Source organism: Phascolarctos cinereus, unplaced genomic scaffold, assembly GCF_003287225.1.
Source record: "Phascolarctos cinereus isolate Bilbo 61053 unplaced genomic scaffold, phaCin_HiC Scaffold_5;HRSCAF=322, whole genome shotgun sequence".
NCBI lineage: Eukaryota > Metazoa > Chordata > Mammalia > Diprotodontia > Phascolarctidae > Phascolarctos > Phascolarctos cinereus.
Window position 1 is genome coordinate 350,563,588 of NW_027555958.1, and position 21,842 is coordinate 350,585,429.

A 21,842-nucleotide genomic window follows, 5' to 3' on the forward strand; every position below is an offset into this window, starting at 1 on the left:
AAAATGGTGCCTAGAATTGTTTAAATAAAAGTATATTTACCCCCAACCCTTCAGGGATACACTGAGGGGAAGGTGCAAGTCTTACTCCAAGAAACTGACTCTTCTATAAAATAGAGAATTGAGACAAGGACTCCCAGACCTTAAAAGGCTATATATCTTTTATTTACTTATCCTTGCACATGCTGTTTCTTCAGTAGAATATAACACCCCTTGAGGGCAGGAATTGTTTCCTTTCCCCCCCCCCTCAGTCCTTAGCACCCTGCATAGTTCCTAGAACATATTAGACACTTAATAAATACCTACTGGTCAACATGGAAAGTGAACCTCTGTCTTTTGACCCCACATATATGGTGCTGTTCCTACCACCATATGTGGTACTAGCAGAGTAAGAGGGATCTGCAGGAGGTTGTTTCAAGGTCTCCAATACTGTATTAACAGCTTTGGACCCATTAACTACATTTTCTGATTATATTCAGTGAATATGCTATGTATCCTTTCCCTTTTCTTGCTTTTGAATAGTGTGTCTGTTCCAGTAAGAAACAAAAAGAAACTTTACACCTATAATTATTACCAAGCATGTCATAAACACACAGACTGAAAAGGAGCAAGAGAATATTTGATAACAAGGATATCACTGATGCTAAGGTATTGCTATAGGCAAAGCTTTCAATGATTTAATCAGCCAGGCTATTTTTATATAGGTAGAGCCTGGCCTAGAGTCCTTCCCTTTATATTTCCCTCCCTCCCAAAATATATTTAAATCTCAGTAAGTGATGGTGGGTTTTGCATATCAAATGGACCAATTCTGCCACAAGTCTGTATGTAAATGAAGATGAGTTGAAATGAGATTTGCTTGGGGTTAAGTTAATTTTTTAAGCTGGAGTCCAGAAGGTTGAAATAGCTCATATTGCAATTTTAATTATTCAGGAATCCTTCAGTCTGGGTCTTCCACAACACAACTGGAAGTGGTTGATGCTAGGAAGCCACAGCCATCCTTTCCATGCCAAATTCAGTATTTTGGAATACAGTGAGAAAGGCACAGGAAGAAAACACTGCCTCTGCTCTCAGCTGACGCCTCCATTTTCTTCTCAGGGTATTTATTTGCTCTTGCCTTGAAATTCACAGCTGATGAGATGAATATATTCAAAAGCTATATTCTGCACCATATAGTATACACTACTCTTGTCACTGGGAAAAGGAATTAATCTTTTAATCTGTGTTTTTCTTCTCTCCTTCCTTCTTTCTCCTCCTTCCTCTCTCTCTTTCTCTTTTGTCTTTTTTTTCCCCCTCTTTCCCTCTGCTCCCCTTCTCTAGCCCTCTGTAAATATGAGTTATTATCATTAGTGAAAAAAATATTTCTAACCTTTAGATTCCCAAACTAGAGCAACACTGGAAAATTTCAATTAGTGAACATCCATTCTCACAACCCCTGAGGAAGCTGCCATCAATTTACTAAATATGTGTATACTGGAAAAGTACAGAGTAGAGCCCTGATGCATTTATTATTGTTTCTAAATGTCAGGGAACCTCACCAAAGAAACAAGTAAATAACTCCACAGGGACAAAATTCCCAATTCTAAAGACTCCCTTCCTCTTTGAGATTTGCTACACCTCTGTCATCCTGTCATTTCCTCAGTTTGGTTTCCAAGAAATGAATTGCCTCTTCTATAATTCAATAGTTTTTGTCCTTAAAAAGATGTTACCCAACAAATTCTGCTCATAAGCCACAGAATGTGTCATAAACTGCAGGCCCTGTGAAAAAAGAGGAATGTATACAACAGAATGTGTGAAGACATTCATTAAAAGAGTTACTAAACTTGAAAAAGTTGGTCCTTAAAATGACTTTGAATATTCTAATTGTATCTGTGTATAAAAAGATAAAGCTATAGCATATCAACTGGACAAAAACAGGGACATTTACCAAAGGAACCTGTTGGAGTGGAGGGGGGAGAATTAGGGCACACATACACACATACACACACACACACACACACACACACACATACACACACACACACACACACACACACACACAAATACAGACATCAAATCAAATTCCCTCATTACCAATTCCATAGATTTGCTTATTGTTTAATGTCACTCAGCCAACTCATTTAGTTTTCCAAATAATAGTGAAATTCCTGATGCCTGCCTTAAAGGTAGGACTATACCCAAGCCCATTAGAGCTTTTTAACATATTTGTTGTTTTCATTCACATTAATGCTACGAAGAACAAAAATTTAGGGACAGTTGGGATGGCCATGAGTTCTAGACCTGTCTCTGACACAAAGTGACCTATGGCAAGTCACTTCACTTGTTTGCCTCAGTTTTTTTATCTGTAAAATTGGGAAAATAATAGCACCTACCTGGCAGGGCTGCTGTGAGAATCAAATGAGATAATATTTTTAAGTTCTTAGTACAATGCTTGACACATAGTAAGTGCTATGTAAATGTTAGCTATCATCATCATTATCATTATTGTTATTATAATTACATATTTATTTTATTTTTATATTTAATATATTTATATATTTATTTAACATTGTTTAATATTTATATGGTATCAATATAATTATATTATGTTATTATTATATCATCATTAGTAGTAGTAAGGGAGAGGAAAGAGCACTTGAAGTCAAAGGACCTGGGATCTGCTCAGACATATAACTCTCATTTTTAAAATCTGGGGCCAGGGACAGAAAACAGACCTAAGGTCAGCAACACACAACATATCTTCAAACACTGCTAAAGGTGGGATAGAGACAGAGGACTACGGGAGAGTTCATTTCAGGGGCAGCTGTCAATAAACTCTCTGGTAACCTCTTTAAAGAAAAAAACTTTTCTTGCTAAGTAAGTGATGAGCTTATTTGTTTCTATGCTTCTCAAGGATTTTAAGTGTTGCCAGCAGCACCCACTAAATTTCAGCGCTCTCAAACAAATACCTGATTATCCTGCCCTAGTTATAGCTCTGTTTTTGCTACCCTTATTAACTTGGACCAAGGCACTTCTACACCTTGGTCTTTGATTTCTTTACCTGTCAAATGTATACTAAGGATGTCTAAGGTCCCTGCCATCTCTAAACCCTAAATTACTAGCTTAGTCTAAAAAGCAGTGAAAATAGAATACACCTTTTTTGGTTTTTGTTTCAAACAATTAATTTGTGGCATGATCCTTACTGAACTAATAATGCATTCCTGCTCTACTATATTTTAGTACTGAATTAGAAGATTCTTGATCAAAGAGGGCAAACTATTTTATGTTGCAGTAAGGAAATTGACCGGCACCAGTGGCTCTTTAATACAATGTAACCTCTAAAATGATTCAATACTTTTTATTTCAGTTTAAATTAATTGAAGAGTATTCTCTTGGCAAATTCTCCATTTCCAGCTGTGCACAGAGAGCAAGCTCTGTGTGAACACTCACCCCTGGTTTCAGATGCATAATTTATATGGTGACTCCGGATTTCCTGGCAGAACTTTAGGCTAATAGAGAGCTCTATACGATTATGAAGCATCAAGTGACCTGCTCAACTTCATGCAATTTACCATAATCTAAAAAGAGATGTAGATTTCTTCTAAATTTCTTGCTGTTCTATGGATTTCGTTTAGCTTGGTATTATACATTTGGAGTGACCTGTTAATTTTTTTTTAAACTTTTAGAGCTATTCTCTTTAAAAACTATATGATTTGTAGCTACCAGGCTATCTTGAAAATACCAGTATTTTCTATCCTGTAAAAATAAAGCTACTCATATGTCCCTATCCACCAAAATATATATATATATTTTAAAAAGTCTTCAGGTGTCCTGCAGAGAAATTCTTAATAGAACATATCATCTCAACATGGGCAAAAGGAAATTAGAAACCACCCATCTCTACTTCAGGAAGGTACCTGGACTATGTATTCCTCTCCAGGCTGCACTCTGGCCTTTCTCTACCATGTCCTAGGGTCAGGTACAATTCTCTCCCTTCAGGTTCCTTTTATGAGTGGTCTTCCCCAATTAAAATGTAAGTTCCTGACACTATTTCATTGTTGGTGGAGTTGTAAACTGATCCAACCATTCTGGAAAACAGTTTGGAACTATGCACAAAGAGCAATTAAACTGTGCATACCCTCTGATCCAGCAATACCATTATTAGGTCTGTATCTCAAAGAAATCATAAAAAATGGAAAAGGATCCACATGTACAAAAATATTTACAGCAGCGCTTTTTGTGGTGACAAAGAATTGGAAATAGAGGGGATGCCCATCAATTGGGGAATGGCTGAACAAGTTGTGGTATATGAATACAATGGAATACTACCATGCTGTAAGAAATGATGAGCAAATGGATTTCAGAAAAACATGGAAAGATTTACCTGAATTGATGCTGAATGAAGTGAGCAAAACCAGAGCACTGTACAAAGCAACAGTAACACTATGTGATGATCAACTTTGATAGACTTAGTTCTTCTGAGCAATACAATGATCTAAGACAATTCCAAAAGACCCATGATAGAAAATGTTAATCACATCCAGAAAAAGAACTATGGAATCTGAATACAGATCGAAGCATACTATTTTCTCTCTTTTTTTTTCTTTCTTGTGGTTTTTCCCTTTTGTTCTGATTCTTCTTTCACAACATGACTAATGCAGAAATATGTTTAAGATGACTGTACATGTATAGCCTATATCAGAACGCTAACCATTCTGGGGAGGGGAAGGGAGGGGAAAAAATTGGAACTCAAAATCTTATAAAACGAATGTTGAAAACTATCTTTACACGTAATTTTAAAAAATACTATTAAGTGGAAGAGGGGGAAGAATGTAAGCTCCTGGAGGACAGGGGTTTTATTTCTTTCTGAATATATTCGTATTCCCTAAGTTAGCATAGTATCTGGCTCTGAGGTGGATGACCATTTTCCAGGTGAAGGATCAGCGTATTAAGGAGGACTCTGGCAAGAATCTTGCCAGCAATGACTGAACTAATAACGCATTCCTTCTCTACTATATTTTAGTACTGAATTAGAAGATTCTTGATCAAAGAGGGCAAACTATTTTATGTTGCAGTAAGGAAATTGACGGCACCAGTGGCTCTTTAATACAATGTAACCTCTAAAATGATTCAATACTTTTTATTTCAGTTTAAATTAACTGAAGAGTATTCTCTTGGCAAACCCCCCTGTGATAGTCACAGGACAATCTACTTCCTTTACCTTGATAGAGATAGGCAATGGAGGCATCCTTGAACTCCTGAGGGATAATTTCTTCTTGCCATATAACCCGGAAAATTTCAGTCAGCTTTGGTAGGAGCAATGGACCCCCTACCTTGTAAACCTCTGCTGGAATAGAATCAGCACCAGGTGCTTCACCACATGAAAGGAGCCTAAATGGCATTCAAAACCTCTTCTTCAGCTGGAACTTCAGCCAGGAAGAGACTGACTTCAACCTGAGGTAAATGGTCCATAGCTTTAGCATTGTTTGATGATGGTCTGTTGAGAACACTATGGGAATGTTCAGCCCATCTCTCTAGCATACTTATCACTGATCAATGTGGCTCCATCAGCATTTAGTAGTTGAGTTGCACCATAGGTCTTTGACCCATAAATAGCCTCACTGATAATGAAGTTCACCCACACATTGCCAGAGCTAGCTTAATGGTTGGGAGGCTCCAAAGGAAAGTGTGGGAGAGGTATTAAACTGACTACCAAGCTAAAGGTCTACAGAGCTGTTGTGCTGACCTCATTGTTGTATGTCTGTGAAACCTGGACAGAATACCAGCACCATGCCAGGAAATTGAATCACTTCCATTTGAATTGTCTTAGGAAGATTCTGAAGAACATCTGGCAGGATAAAATACCAAACACTGAGGTCCTTTCTCCAAACAAACTGCCAAGCATTCAAATTCTGCTACAGAAAGCACAACTCTGATGGACTGGCCACATTGTTTGAATGCAAAACGTATACTTGTCAAAAACACAATTTTATGCAGAACTCACACAGGGCAAGGGTTCATGTGGTGGTCAGAAGAAGCAATACAGGGACCCTCTGAAGGTCTCTCTTAAGAACTCCGGAACTGATTGTGTGACATGGGAGACACTAGCACAGGACTACTCAGTATGGTGCGCCCTCATTAGAGAAGGTGCTGTGCTCTATAAGCAAAGCAGAATTGAAGTAGCTCAAAAGAAACATGAGATGTGCAAATTTAGAGACTCCACTCCAAATATTCACGTGGACTATTTGTGCCCGATCTGTGGTAGAACATTCCGAGCTTATATGGGTCTGATCAGCCATAGTCAGACACACTGTAACTTGACTCTACAGTGATGTCATTTTGGTTCTCTTCAAGAACAGGATAACAACCAACAGTACCTGGCACATAGTAAGCACTTAGTAAATGCTACTTGATTGACTGATTGACCAAGGGAGCCAGCTGCCCACACCACTGCCCCATCCACATGCAAATGTTTGCCACCTCCTCTCAGATGAAAAGCATCGCATTTTAAAAAATAATTAGCAATGTTGATAGGTCTGATTGGTTGGTAAAATGGAAGAAGGGTTGGCATACGGAGGGGAACTAGAATGAGAATAGTCTTACTCTACCAACCAGCCACTCTTAGTAGGAAGTTAATATTTAGTAGTCGCTTGACACAAATTGGAGACACAAAAGTCAGGGCTGTCATTCCTTGCTCACCACGGGTTATTATTTTCCTCTGAAAATGTAATTAAACTTTGCTTAGTATAGCTAAATCCCTTGTTTTTAACTTCAGTAAAATGATAAATCAATCACATGGAAGAGAAGGCAAGAAAAGCAAACTATGGGAGAAAAAATACAAGGAAGATGCCAGATGTATCATAAACTTTTTTCCCTCTCCCTTTTTTATATTTTTAAATGTAGAATGATATAGAGATCAAAGAATCTCAGTGGGTCTCAAGGGACCAATGTCTACTCCATCACACTATATGACCCCAGGCACATCAATTCTCTTTTCTCATCTATCACAGCAAAATAAATTTGCTACTGGTGTCCAGCACTGAAGTGAGGTCCAGGGGCTTTCATCTTTCAAAAATCACTGTGGAGCTCATGCATATCTAGTCATCTTACAATGCGTGGGATATAACAAGCAACGTCTTCCCTTTGTTGTCGTTTGGTTGTGTCCAACTCTTCATGACCCTACTTGGGGTTTTCTTGGCAAAGATACTGCAGTGGTTTTTTCCATTTCCTTTTCCAGATCACTTCAAAAAAATGAGGAAACTGAGGCAAATGGGGTTAAGTGACTTGCCCAGGGTTCTCCCTCTACATGAGCCAAATGAGTGACATTCTCAATCAAGCAATCTTAAAGGCACCAGTAAAGACTCCCTGCCTCCCAAAAATATCACTTCACCTCTTCTCTGGGAAATTCTACGTGGGAGCTTAATTACTTTATCTTTAGTCTTTTGAATATAGTCTAGTTGGAGCACTGATTACATGGATAAAGCTTACAATGTGGTACCAAATTGTGGAAGGCCTTGAATGATGGGCTAAGAAGTCTGTCCTTAACTCAGCAGGTAACAGAGGGAAATAGTGTATAATTTCTCTGAAACCTTTTCAAATCTATTTTTTAAAATCCTCAGGCTACATTTGATTGTGCCTAACATTCTTTTCTTGGGTTATTATCAATTTCAAGATCACAAGGTCAAATATCTAGAGCTGGGAGCGACCTCAGTAGCCATCCAGACCAACCCATACCTGAATAATAAATTCACTCTATAATTTACTGGACAAGTGGCCTCTGAATCAGGAAGGCCTGGGTTGAAGTCCCCCTCTTCTTTAGCTGCATGTCTCTAATGAGGGGCAGCCCCCTACCTCTAGGAGCAGCTCATTCCACTTTTGGAAAGTTCTGGTTGTTGAAAGTTTTCCCTTTTCCCTTACATCAAACCTAAATCTACTTCTCTTCTACCCATTGCTTCTAGTTAACCCCTATGGGAAGCAAGCAGAAAGTCTATGTTTCAGTGATTACTATTCAAATGCCAACCAATCAGTAAAATTAGGATTTACAACAGAAATGTCACTGTGGAGTGGTATGATCTTTTAAATAATAAGCCACATTTCTCTCCTCTGGGGAAAATTCTAAGGCCATTTTATCATAGTGTGATAGGATTTTATGCCTGGAAGAGCCATAAGATAATCTAGCTCAACCCTCTCATTTCACAGGTGAGGAAAAGAAGACCAAGAAAGATAAACTAACCATCTCTTTTTGACTAACACCCTTGTGATGCTATAGTAAAGGTAACTGAATGTCCAACATTTAGCACATTGTGTGGCTTATAGTGTTTTTTATTCATTCATTCAACAATTATCAGTCATTTGTACTTGTAAATGGGTTCCAGATCGAGAAAATGAAGGCACTGAGCACATGAGGAAGAGATGAGGAGGCGCCTTCAACAGGCTAAAAGGGGATGGAACTAAGATATTGTGGCAAATAGTCACCTAGTCACCCTTATAACTGAGGTCAGCATTTGCTTGGAGCATGCCAACTAATTCTTTTCATTAATACCTGCACCTAGTAGGAGTGCTATGCTCTTAACTACATAGTGTCATCTGGTACTACTACTCATAAAATCCAAAAGTTGAGCCTTCAAAGAAGGAGGAACAAACATTTATTAAGCACCTACTACATAGTATGAACTATGTTAAGTGCTTTACAGATATCTCACAGAGATCAAGTTATCAGCATCTAGGGGCAGGGCAAAAACACATTCAAATCTCTATTACACACACAATTCAATTCAATTCAATAATTATTTATTGAGCATCCATCAGGTGCTTAGAACAGCTGCAGTGTGAGCTCTGGCAGTTAAAAAGTCTGCCTCCAAGCTTACTGCCCTGGGATCCTTGAGGTATGATAAATGGATATTGCTGTTTTTCAGTGATATTGTTAGCATTGAAGTGGCAACGAATTTTTTTAAAAACCTGCCCAAGAGATAGAAGGCCTAAAAAGGATACTACAGAATCGCTCGTATGTATGTAGCACTTTACAGTTTAAAAGGCATGGAGACTGGACTTGTGATTTCACTGGTATAAGGAACCTCCATGTGGGAAAACATCCTCTGAAAACACCTGAGCCAGGAACCATATAGCCACTGCCTGCTAGAGGTAGGGCTTGAATCCCGGTCTGGCTTCTAGGTCATCTGTCATATGTCCAGGTCATCATCTAGGTCATCCTAAGCCATGCTGTCTCTGTAGGATGTACAAGATGTTTTCTGTTACAAAAGACAAAACCCTATTAATTAAGACAGTTAAACTGTAATGTGTCTGTTATAAGCTCTTTGTGGATAGGAGCCATTTATATACATATATATGTATGTGTGTATATCTATATATACATATATATATATGTATGTATACACATATGCACATACATACATACATCCTTGGATCCACTCCAGTGCCTATCATATAGCATTATACCTAGTCAGGGCTGGATAAATGCTGGATGGATGGATGGATGGATGGATGGATGGATGGATATACATGTTATCTACCCTGATAGACAAGAAAGAGTTCTTTGAATTCAGGCTCAGGGCTACTTTTTGTTCTCTCTCTCTCTCTCTCTCTCTCTCTCTCTCTCTCTCTCTCTCTCTCTCTCTCTCTCTCTCTGTCTCTCTCTCTCTCTCTCTCTCCTCTCTTTTTCTCTCCCTCCCTCCCTCTCTCATTCTCTCTGTCTCTTTATCTTTCTGTCTCTCTCACCTAGGACATCTTGCACACAGAAAGCACTTAATAAAGTTTATTGATTGATGAATTGACAAAAATTAAGGATCTAAATAACATATTAAGCAGAACTTCTTGGTTTAATGCACTGCAGCGTTCTGAAATGATTGGGGATCATTTTTGCAATAGTTTTAGAAAACAATGGATAGTTTTCTGACTGGTCGTTTAGATGCAACCTTGATAGGAGAGAAAAGAATGAATAACTTCTTTGGTCTCTCTCAAAACCATTATTGCTGTAACTAAAGTTTACAACCTTCTTTCTAAAAAAAAAAGAAAAAAGAAAGTATCCATGTGATGCCCAGCTATAGAGGATTATTTTTATAAGTGTTAGATCTATTTTCTCAGGCATCCAAGACGCAAGTACTGAGAGACATAACCTCAGACCCTGGACGCCAAGGTCCCCAGGAAGGAAAGAACCAGGGTGACCACAGGGAAGCAAAGGAGACAGAAACTCTTGGACATACTCTGGGGTTGGAGACCCTCGGAAACTACCACAAAGGAGGCTGCCAGGAAAGGAATCAGGCCAAGCCAGGGAAAATTCATTTGAAGTGGAGGAAAGCCTTAGGATCCTGCCTCAGCCAGCAAGCCACCTACATCACTGCTGATCCCAGGTGGGCAAGACATAGGGTGCAGAGGACAGCCTATCCCATTTAGATTCAGTCTCCTGCACCAGTACACAGCTAAGGACAGCAGAAGAGGAGGTGGTCCTGAGAGAATGTGGCCCACCGCCTCTCATCAGTCAGCCAGTCAACAAGTATTACTTGTACTTACTATGTGCAGGGGCTCTACTAAGCCCTGGCTATACAGAGAAAATTAGGCAATCTCCACCCTAGAGCAGCTCGCATTCTGATGGGAAGGGAACATGTCAGTAACTATGTGCATACAAGATACATACAGTCAAAATCTCAGAGGGAATATACTTGGAGGAGGAGAGGAGGCAGAATGACGGGTAGACAGAAAGGCCTCCAGCAGAAGACAGGTAAGCATTAATGATCCCAGCCCCTCCATCTCCTGGGAAAAGGCAGAAGAGGAAGAGATGGCAGATAAGGGATGTAACTGGGGAAAAGTCAGGACCCCCAAGAGAGGCCCAACAGTGTTGGAACAGTAAGAATGCCAAAGTAGAGCCAGGAAAGGCAGTCAGGAGATCATTGGACATGACTGCCATCAGGTAGAGGCCTGTCCCCTACCTCATAGTCACCCTATACTAGCTATGGCTAGAAGAGTACTTCACCTTAACTTTCCATAAAAGGTCCAGAAATGGATGGTACACTAGGTCTCTGCCCTGCCCAAGCACCACTTAATGGATATTATTTGGGCCCTCCAGGCTCAAAGTGAAAGTAAATATTAACTGTTTCTCTTTTGGCCAGCAACCCGGAGGGCCTTTCCCTTCCAGTTTGATTTCGTTTATTTGTTTAAAGGGGTCATCCCTTGACTCATTTCTTAGACAGGCCTACTCACTGAATGGGTGTTGCCTCACTCAAAGTGAGAACCTGAAAATACCTTAGCTTAAAAGGGTAAATCCTGGGTCATTTCCAAGCATCCAGATCAATATCTGGCCACTGGGCCCAGATGGCTGCTGAGGAGAAAGTGAGGCTGGTGACCTTGCACAGCCCTCCCTCACTCAAATGGAAGTCAATCGCAAGTCATCATCTCCCTGATGTCATTGGTTCTCTTCTAGAATGAAAGACAAACCATACACACACAAAGGGTCCTATCCAATTTAAGCACTAAAAAAAAAAAGAAAGCAAAACCAAAAACAATTACAATGTAAGCTCACTTATCTGGAGCCCAGCTGTGTGACTCAAAGCTCTATGGCTCTCACATCATGGCCAGCCCACTCTTTGCTACAGAAGTCACCAGTTTCTTGATCCACTGTCATTATCGATAATAGCAGCAGCCACAGAAATGACAGAGTCAGTGAGGAGAACAGGCAGAAAAAGCTGGCATAAGCAGGGACAGGGTCAGGGAAAGGAGCAGGTCATCAGGTATATTTGAGGACCACCTGGATCTTTGTATATTAGAATAATTCTGTGCCCTAAATAGTCATGGACTATATGAACATGAGAACTGAAGCCAGAAGGAACTGTAGAGATTATTTAAACAAGCAGCAGGTAGGTTGCACAGTGGATAGAGCACTGGGCCTGGTGTCAGGCAGACCCAAGTTCAAATGTGACCTCCCACACTTACTAGCTATGTGACCCTGGGCAGGTCACTGCCAGCAATAAAACTGGAAAAGGAAAAGGCAAACCATTCCAGTATCTTTGCCAAGAAAACTCCACAGACAGCTGGTCCACAGGTTCACAAAGAGCTGGACATGAGTACGTGACCGAACAACAATAAAACAAGCAACAAGTATTTATCAAGCATCTTCTATATGATCCTAGAGGTAATGGGTCACCTGGTCGATCTTACCGAAAAGAAAATTGTAGTGGAGAGAGCACCGGCCCTGGAATCAGGAGGATCTGAATTCAAATCTGGCCTCAGACAGCAGGAGGCAGGGGAGGAGGCAGAAAGAAAATTAATTATGGTACAAAGAGGTTATGAGATTTGTTTAAGATCTCATAGGTGGGTAGGGAGGTGGGGCAATCAGTCCAGGAGCTCCCTGGGGTTAGGGAGATAAAACTAAATTCAAATCTGGATTCAGATTCTTGTCAGCTATGGGATCCTGGGCAAGTCACTTAGCCTCTGAATGCCTCAATTTTCTCATCTATAAAGTAGGGATAATAATGCCAGGGCCAGTGACAGAGCAGGACTTCAAACCCAAACTCAGATTCTGTGACTCCAGATCCACAGTCCTTTCCAACAATACTGATCAGTATTTCTAAATACACACACACACACACACACACACACACACACACACACACACAAACACACACACACACACAGAGCTCTATTACATATTATTTCAATATAGATATGAGGAGTCTGAAGGACTGTATCCATGACAGCCGACATTTTGTATCCTACACTTACATGCCACAACCACCAAACACATACAAATGTCAATACCATACAAGAACAATTAGCGAAATGACTTGTTTCTACTTTAAAGTCTGTTTAATTGAAGTTCTGACCTTTTTTGTTGGCAGCTAGGTGGAGCAGTGGATAGAGCCTTGGGCTTGGAATCAGGAAGACTCATCTTCATGAGTTCAAATCTAGCCTCAGGTACTTACTAGCTGTGTGACCCTGGGCAAACCACTTAACCCTGTTTTCCTCAGTTTCCTCATCTATAAAATGAGCTGGAGAAGGAAATGGCAAACATTCAGAATCTTTGCCAAGAAAACCCCAAATGGGGTCATGCCTACTTGACACAACTCAATAACAACATCAACAAATTCTGACCTTTACTAAATAAAAATATGCTTCTATGTCACAAGCAGATTGGAATTTTAGAACAGGAAAACAAAGTTTCAACAAGAACCCTTGTGTGGTAGCAGCTCTAATTAGAGCAGAAAGCCTTAAATAAACAAGATAATCCCCTAAAGGTTACTGTCTATCTACTTTGTGTGTATCTTGTATGTATCTATTTATGAGAACACCATCTCCTCCAGGAGAATGTAAGGTCTCTGAAGTCAAGGACTGCTTTCACTTTTTTCTTTGTATTCCTACTAGGCTTAGCACAGCGCCTAATACAAAGTGAGCTCTTAAATACTGGCTGATTACCTGATTAAAGTGGCTTTCAGTACCCAAGGGTCAACAAAAACACTCAACAAAAATTTGCTAATTGTCCTTCCTTATTTTAACAGTTAATTGGGAATTGGTTGCCTGGATACAATGCGTAGGGTACTGAACCTGGAGTCCAGGAGAAAGATCTGAGTTCAAATTCTGCTTTACTTTTATCAGCTATGTGACCCTGGCCAAGTCATTTTAACTCTGAATGCCTCAATTTTCTCATATATAAAGTGGGGGCGGCTACCTCACAGTGTTGTTGTGAGGAGAAAATAAGAGAATATTTGTAAAACTTTATAGCACTACATAAATGCTAGTTATTTATTATTATTATAGTTAGTTATTCTAATTATTATTTCTCATTCTGAAATAGACACAAATTTCTCACAGGTTATTTATCAGTCAATTTCATACCTAAATATCAATATAAAAATATACAAGAATATATCTCATAATAAAAAACTTTTTATCATGTACTTTAAAAGCCAAGGCTTCCTTCAAAAGATTATAAAATCACTGTCAGTCCTTGAATGCTAAAGAATGTCCTCAAGATCATCTGCCTAAAAGAATCCTTTCAGAGAATTAATTTGTTGTCAGTAATAATGGAAAAAACATAGACCATATATATCATACTGGCATCAGCATTTTGTAATTAGAATACCAGGATCTCTGTGCATTTGAGCATCTTGGCTTTTCTCCTGCTTTACTTAAAACCAGGGGAACGATGTCATCCGGACAGCTAAATGCTCTAGCAATTGCTCAGCACACGCTGGAGAGGTCTCATCTAGCTGCCACCTCCCCACCTCCCCTGCACACGCCAGCGATCAGAGGTTAGCTATCCTGGTGTGTCAGCTTGCTTTCAGTCCTAAATATTTAATGGTGTATTTTCCTTAATGGAGCCCAGGCACATTTGATCAGGCACTGGGATCATTTAGTAATGCAGTCAAAGTTATCACACTGTCATTTCACATCAACTTTGTAATTAGATAATTCATCATTTTATTAATTCAAAAGCTTGCTTCCTTTACTACTTTGTACAGGGCTGCAGCCATGAAATCAAACTGAGCTCATCAGCAAAAAACCTCTAAAATCTGGTCCTGTGTGAACCTGAAGCGCTGCAGGGGACAAATGGATGCACTCACTGACCTTTCGGAACAACGACAAAGGTGATATTCTTCTAACAAACGAGACCATGGGCCATGTTGAGGGAATGGGACACTGCCGGCTCCAATTTAAACGAGAATGGATGAAGCAAAATAAAAAGGTCAAAAATGAATATGATTCATAATCAGTTTTGCCTTTGCTAGATGCTGAGGCGCATTTCTCCTAAGAATAGTAGGGATCCTTAGAGTAGGTTTAATTTGGTCATTTTTCTTCCCTGTTGATTTATGCTTTCATAAACACAGGAGGTCAGAGCAAGTCTCAGGGAAGGTGATTTATTTACATTCTATGCCTATTGGCTTTGGATGCATTTAAGATGTGTTAACAGAAGTCAACCAGTCAGTGTGTAATTCTGATTTAACATAATATTTAAAAATCAATATTGCTAAAAAGAAAAAAGGCATTCTTTTAAAGACCTATTTCCAGTACCTCACATTACTACCCAACTTCTAAATCAAAGCCCTTTTCCAAGTTGGAGGAAGAAGAGGGTAAGCAAGTGTTGATTTTGACATATTCTTCATTTCTCTTCCAACTCCACCAAAAATAAATTTTTGACTAAGAAACTGTGATTGAAAATGAAACGTAAATACCATCTACTAGATGTCTTCTATGATCCTCAATTTCAAATTTCTTACACCCACAGTACGAACTGTGAAATCAATTTCAACAAATACCTGCAAGAAGTTGATTTCAGAACAGAAACTCCAAAAGTTACATATGGGCCCTCAAAACACAAAACAGCTCTCTACCAGAGGAGTTGTTATTTAGTTTCTGAAGGGAATTTAGAGGAGAAAAAAAAAGCAGTTGAATTTTTAAACAGATGTTAGATTTCTAACAAAAATTTCCAGGGAAGAAAACACAGGACTATGAAGTTGAAAAGCATTTTGCAGAGCTCTGAAAATACTAAATATCAATCTATGGTTCATATTACTGCTACTTCCAACTCCAGTGTTTATTTTTGGATTATGTCATACTGCTAATCAGTCTACTATATTATGACTTAAAATTTATCATATTTCTAATCAGTTTACGAAATACGTTTTTATCAAAGGAAGCTACCATAGCAAGAAAACAGCTCCATACAGCACCAGGGAAAACAGCATCATGGAAAAAAACTACCTGAACAACAACAAAGATGCCCGACTTATTGTATCCATCACACACAAAGCAAATTCATAACCAAATCTAATGGCATTAAGTTTGGAGTATTAACAACGATCACCAAATAATGATTAACACACAGTGTTGCAAAAATGTCGTTGTATATTGTCTCTCAGCAATTCAGCATAATATGCTAAACCCATTTTTGCATTTTGAGAAAGGCAAGTATCCTCCCTTTCAGATGCATGCATAAGAAGCACTTTATTAATCAATGGGGTCTCTGGAGTTTTTAAATTTCTTAATGATTGTTCCCCAAACTAGTCTGGAATCACCAGTCATCCCCTAGTGCTGCCTAAGAATTAAGACAATGGCAAATGACTTCTGTCTACTACAGACTGAAGCCAAGAAAGTTCTATCTCCTATCATTCACTGCCTCAACAACTGCTCATCCATCACAAGACCTCCTCCCCAAAGAGAACAAAGAAAGAGCAGAAGGATCCATACGTACAAAAATACATTTATAGCAAGGTTACTGTTGTTCTTGTTTTGTTGGGGTTTTTTTTTGGGGGGGGGTTGGAGGGTTTTTTGTAGTATATGAGAACTAGAAAAGGAAGGGTTGGTTGCTACTGACAGCAGCAATGGACACAACGTGTAGAACAAGACATACACTGCGGACATGAACAATGCAGGAGTTTGTTTTTCTTAACTGTGCATAGTTGTTTCTTTTTGGTTTTGTTTTCCATAGGGGAAGAGGAGAAGGTGGGAAGACAAGAAAATAAATGCCTGTTAACTGAAAAAAATAAAACATGATTTTAGAAACTCCTGGCATTTCAAGGGACAGTCAATGTCATGATCAGGTAGGTACGGATGCTCTTCAAAACCACTCAGCAGTCTGGCATCCTCATATATATTCAGAAATAGCAAATATTCTTAATGAAAGGAAGGGAGGCGGGAAGAAGGAAGAAAACCTGCCAAAATACTGAGGAGTTCTGAAGAGTATCCATACCTACCTGATGATGGCATTGACTGTCCCTTGAAATGCCAAGAGTTTCTAACAATAGTAGTCAGTAGGATTTAAATAGCATTTTTAAGTTTACAAAGTGCTTTACATACCCTATCATATTTAAATCTATTTGAGCCTTGTGAAAGAAGTACTACATATATCATTCCCATTTTAGGGATGAGGAAAACTGAAGCTCAGAAGTCACAGATCTGAACCCAAGTTTTCCTGACTCCAAGTACAGCACTCTACCCACCACAACATATGGCATAAGGAGTTCATATATATATATAATATATATATATTATATATATATATATATATAATATATATATATATATATATATGTATATATATATATATATATATATATATATATATATAAAATAGACATTCTCTAAGATTATGAATGAATCCCTTTTTCTAACTATAATATTCTGATGTTTAAAGTTTTCTATTTTGGATGATAACAAATATTAAATATATATAGGTATATATGAAAAACTATACATGTGTGTATATGTGTATATATCAAAGGCCCAGAAGCCAACAAAAAAGCCAAAACAGCAACAAATTAGTGTAAAGGCAACATTTCTCAAAAGTTATCTAAAAGTGGTTGGGTATGAGGGGAAAGGAGAGGAAGTGAACAAGTTTTCATATAGTACCAACTATAGGCCAGGCATGGTGCTAAGCTCTTTACAAATATTACCTCATTTGATCACTGGGCAGGGCAATTCCAGAATTCTCCCACTGTACTGTTTCTATAAACAACTTAACTGCTGACAAACAAGAACACGTACCAGGATTCAATTAGCCTAGCATGTATTTTATAAGCTTATACCTCTGTGTGTGTGTGTGTGTGTGTGTATATGTATGTATGTACGTATGCATGCATGTATGTATGCATGTCATTACCCTTATGTGTTAGTGCAGTTTTAAGATTCAATAACTTCAAAAATATAAATGTTACAAACTTAAAAGGTTATTTAACATTCTAAAAATTCAAAATATCCCTCTAGTCAACTTTCAGACACTGTAAAAATTTTACCAAGTAGTACTCAGTAACTGGAAAGAATGAATTTACAATCCTAGCTGTAAGATCATCCAAAGAATGAGATTTTACATGACAGTTTTGACATGACCCCAACAAGAAAATGATCAGGTGACAAAGGTGGCCACGTTAGAATCCCACCACTACCAATCTATGAAAGTGTCATCCAGAAACTGTTATACACATACTGTATAATGACAGAGTTCTCCGTCCTGTTAAAATTAAAAATGTGTCTCCTAGATAATATCCCTATCGAGTGACCATCCAGCCTCAAATGGGGGAGACCTTCCTCCAGGGTTGAAGAGCCAACTATCTCCTGAGGCAGCTCATTCTGCGTTAGGACAGTTCCAACTGTTAGGAAGCTACTTCTTTCATCAAGCTCAAACCCATCTTTTCCCCAGTAGATTCTCAAACCATCTCACTTATAGCAGTAATCATCACAAACCTGATTAGGCATCCCCTAGTGAAAACACCCCCTATCTTTGGTGGTGACAATAACAAAAGGCTTGGTGGCTCTCAAACACACTGAACTTGGTGGTTCGGTCAAAGAGAGAAATTTGTTGTTGATGTTGTTGTTTTTACATCAACTGAAGTTATTTCTTTCGGGAACAAATAACTAGAAAGTATAGGGTGGCAGATTTTCACTCAGCCCAAGGGTGAGCTTTCCATTAAGTTGGACCGTCCAGTAATGGAACAGACAGACTGGCTTGTGCAGAAGTGAGTTCCCTATACCATGGGATGATCCACTTTTATTATCTCATGGAGATTGCTTTCTTTTGAATGCTTAGCTTACTCAAGACACATTATTTGAAGACAGTGCTTCTTTAATAGCCTAAATGGAGTATGCTAGGTACATGGTATTACTGACTGTAAGGAGATAAAAGTAGAAATGCCCAATATTCTTAAGTGTGATATAAGCCAACAATCATTCTACAAATTTCAAAATCAATCCCAAATTACAAAACAAATGGGTTTTAATGCTAAGACAACACGATCAGATAATAGCAAATTTATCTTTCAAAGAGGCTAATTTCATTATGAAAAGATAGCTAAAACCATAGCTTTCCCACTGTCCACACTGATGCTCCCAGAGAGCAGGTAGACATAAGAACACAGTGCAATATCCTTCCTGGGAGCTGTGTATCTTTGAAAACGTACTCAAAAATAAGCAAACTAGAAGCTTAATTCCTCTTCAAATGTGTGATTTTACATTTTACATGAATATGTGCAATCCAAAAGCCAAGCATTTAATTTTCTGCTTTAATTACCTGAACCATCCAACAGGATTTTTTTAATCTATAATTTTTCCACATCAAAAGCTTCATTATATTTTCACGTTATTTTTTAAAAGTGCCTTTTATTGCATCTGCTTATGCCAATTTAATCAGTAATGGTTTCAAAGGAAATTCTTCATGTTGGGGTAGGGAGGTTTTTAGGGAAAAAAATCATCCCATGAAAAAACTGAAAAGGAAGTGACAAACTACTTCAGTATCTTTGCCAAGAAAACCCCAAATGGGGTCCCAGAGAGTCAGCTACAACTGAAACAACTCAACAACAACAACGCTTAATTTGATCCTGTGGGTGAGAAGTAAGGGAATGCTCTGCTGTCATTGTGGACAAGATGCTGCAGACTACTATGGGGTCACTGAGCACAGTCAACTTAATAACAAGAACGCTGGTATCCAGAAAAAAAAAAACATAATTGCCCCTTTTCCCAATGGGCAATAAGCTACCTAGCCATTCAACAGAGGCTGGGGAGAAACAAAGTACCTTCTGCCACTGAACTTTCCAAAGAGGTTTCTAGGAATGAGGATCCAGATTAGCCAACAAAACAAGGCAGGAGAACGTTCATTCTGGTCTATACCAAACATATCACTTACTTTTGCGAAGGATTCAAAAACGTCAAAGGCAGGTGGCAGTTGAGAGGCATTTTGGATCTCCTCTTTCAAGTAAAGTTGCAACGTCACAGCAAGATGCCTGAGGCCCTCCTTCTTTTCTTCACTTAGATTCTGAATGTCTGCAGAAAAGAAGAGAAAAAGACCAATCATGAACTGAAGTTACAGTGGATAATTTTCAGAATCTAAATGGCAGCTGTGCAGACAGACATTTTCTGCCCCAGATTTTATTCTGACAGAGGGCAAATACATCTCACTTTGTTTCCTGACAGCTATAAATCATCATAAATGCTTTATTCAATTTGAGTCTGCCAAATCTTACCTAAAGGTGATCAAAAGCCCACAGGCATGTTAAAAAAAAAAAAGTATGGATATACAGATGCGAGAATGTAAGAAATTAAATCTAAAATTAGTCAAGCTGTTTGTTTTCATAGAATCATGACAATTAGTCAGGACCTGAAAGGATCTCAGAGATCCAATCTGCTCATCAGACAGATCATAATCATTGATCCAGAGCTGCAAGGGACCTTAGGGATGATCAAGCCCAAACTTCTCATTTTATAGATGAGAAAATGAAGATTCAAAAGATTTCTGTGATTTTCCCAAAGTCACATAAATAGTCAGTAGCAAAACTGGAATTCAAACCGAGGCTTCACTTTCAAATCCAATGTTCTTTCCACTGCACCACAAAATCAAACTTGGACATTTCTCTGGACACTATCCCTTAGATATCATCCCTTTGTGAGACTGAGGGATGATAAGAATTCCAACTCAAATTAGTGACTGTTACAAGTCATCTGTACGTTCTGATTATGTATTGCAACGAAAATATTTTTGTATGAGAGGTTTCAAGACAGAAACATTTTCACTAAATATTATACAGACACATCAAGATACATCATTATCTTTTTGCTTGCTTGTCACATTCCTGAATTTTATGAAGGGAACCCCCTATTATGCACAGGTATAATATGACAGCATTTTTGGGGCCATATAAAGACACCCCCCCATATACACACAAAGTCAATCAATCAATCTATAATCACTTATCAAACTCATTATATGCCAGGTGCTGTGCTAAGCACTGCAAATACAAAGAAAGGTAAAAACAAATACCCTGAAGAAGCTCATATTCAAAGGAAGAAAATAACATGTAAATAAACAGATGCATACAAGATATATGTTCAAGACTACACATGGGCTAGGCAAACCCCCTTTCTATTCCCTAAAAAAATTAATATGCTCAACACCCTCAAAGCAAAGATCTAGGAGCAGAGATAAGCAATAACACCATGTCTCCTCATCAATTAAAACATCAGAAAGTCCAACGCAAAAATCAAGATCCAGTGACTTAGAGAAGCACCCTTGATGCAGGGCCCAATAAGCACAAAGACACAAATAATGAGCCACTATGCCCACTTTTTGCCCACAGATGCTTCACATTTTGTTCCAGAATGGGATTGCAGAAGCCCAGAAAAATCATAACCCCTGTAAAGAATCGAAGAAGTATCTGTTGGAGAGACAAACTAAGCTATACCTTTTCCCAATCAGGATAAGCTGCTGTGGGCATTACTGATACAGTGCTGAAGGTAAGTAAAATAAAGGACAGGTAAAAGGGTATGTGTACTATTTCATTTAGCAACAAACAATTTGTTGCAATCCATTCCATTATTAACAGCTCTAACTTTTAGATTACATTCTTATCATGAATTAATAGCTACATCCCTACAATTCCCACACAGTGGTCCTAATTCAGCCTCCTAGAACCACACGGAACGCATCAGTCCCTCTTCTAGTTGACAATTCAACCACATATTTGAAAAAAGCTACTATGCCCCTCCTCTCAAAAAATAAAATTCAAAAGAATACAACTGAAAATCATTCCAGGGAAGAATTTACAATAAGCATCTAAAAAGAATGGTAAGGTGGCACAAGGAAATCTCTGACGAGCTCAGATTTTACAGGAACCTTCTGATTTGCTCGTCTCAGAATGAGCCTTGCTGGCCCATGCCGGCCCCTACTGTCTCTCTTAGGAGTTTGTCCTTTTGGTCATCCCAACTCCCTATCTCTTTTTCAACCTCTCCTTATCTACTAGATCCTTTCCTGTTACCTACAAATATGCCCAGATCTTCCCCATCCTTTTAAAAACAAAACAAATCAAAACAAAAATTGTTTACCTGAATCTACAATCTGGTCAAGCTATTATCCTTAGAATGGGCTGCCTCTAACGGTG

At 38.6% G+C, this 21,842-nt stretch overlaps 1 protein-coding gene across 2 annotated transcripts in view; it reads right to left on the reverse strand.

Moving 5' to 3' along the window:
• Positions 1-21,842, reverse strand: part of SMYD3 (SET and MYND domain containing 3) — a 1,044,671-nt gene that overhangs the window by 795,441 nt on the left and 227,388 nt on the right. For both annotated transcript variants that reach the window (XM_078156275.1, XM_020982112.2), the window contains exon 5: positions 19,595-19,731. In XM_078156275.1, the coding sequence (XP_078012401.1) occupies positions 19,595-19,731 (137 nt within the window). The remainder of the gene's footprint in view (positions 1-19,594; positions 19,732-21,842) is intronic.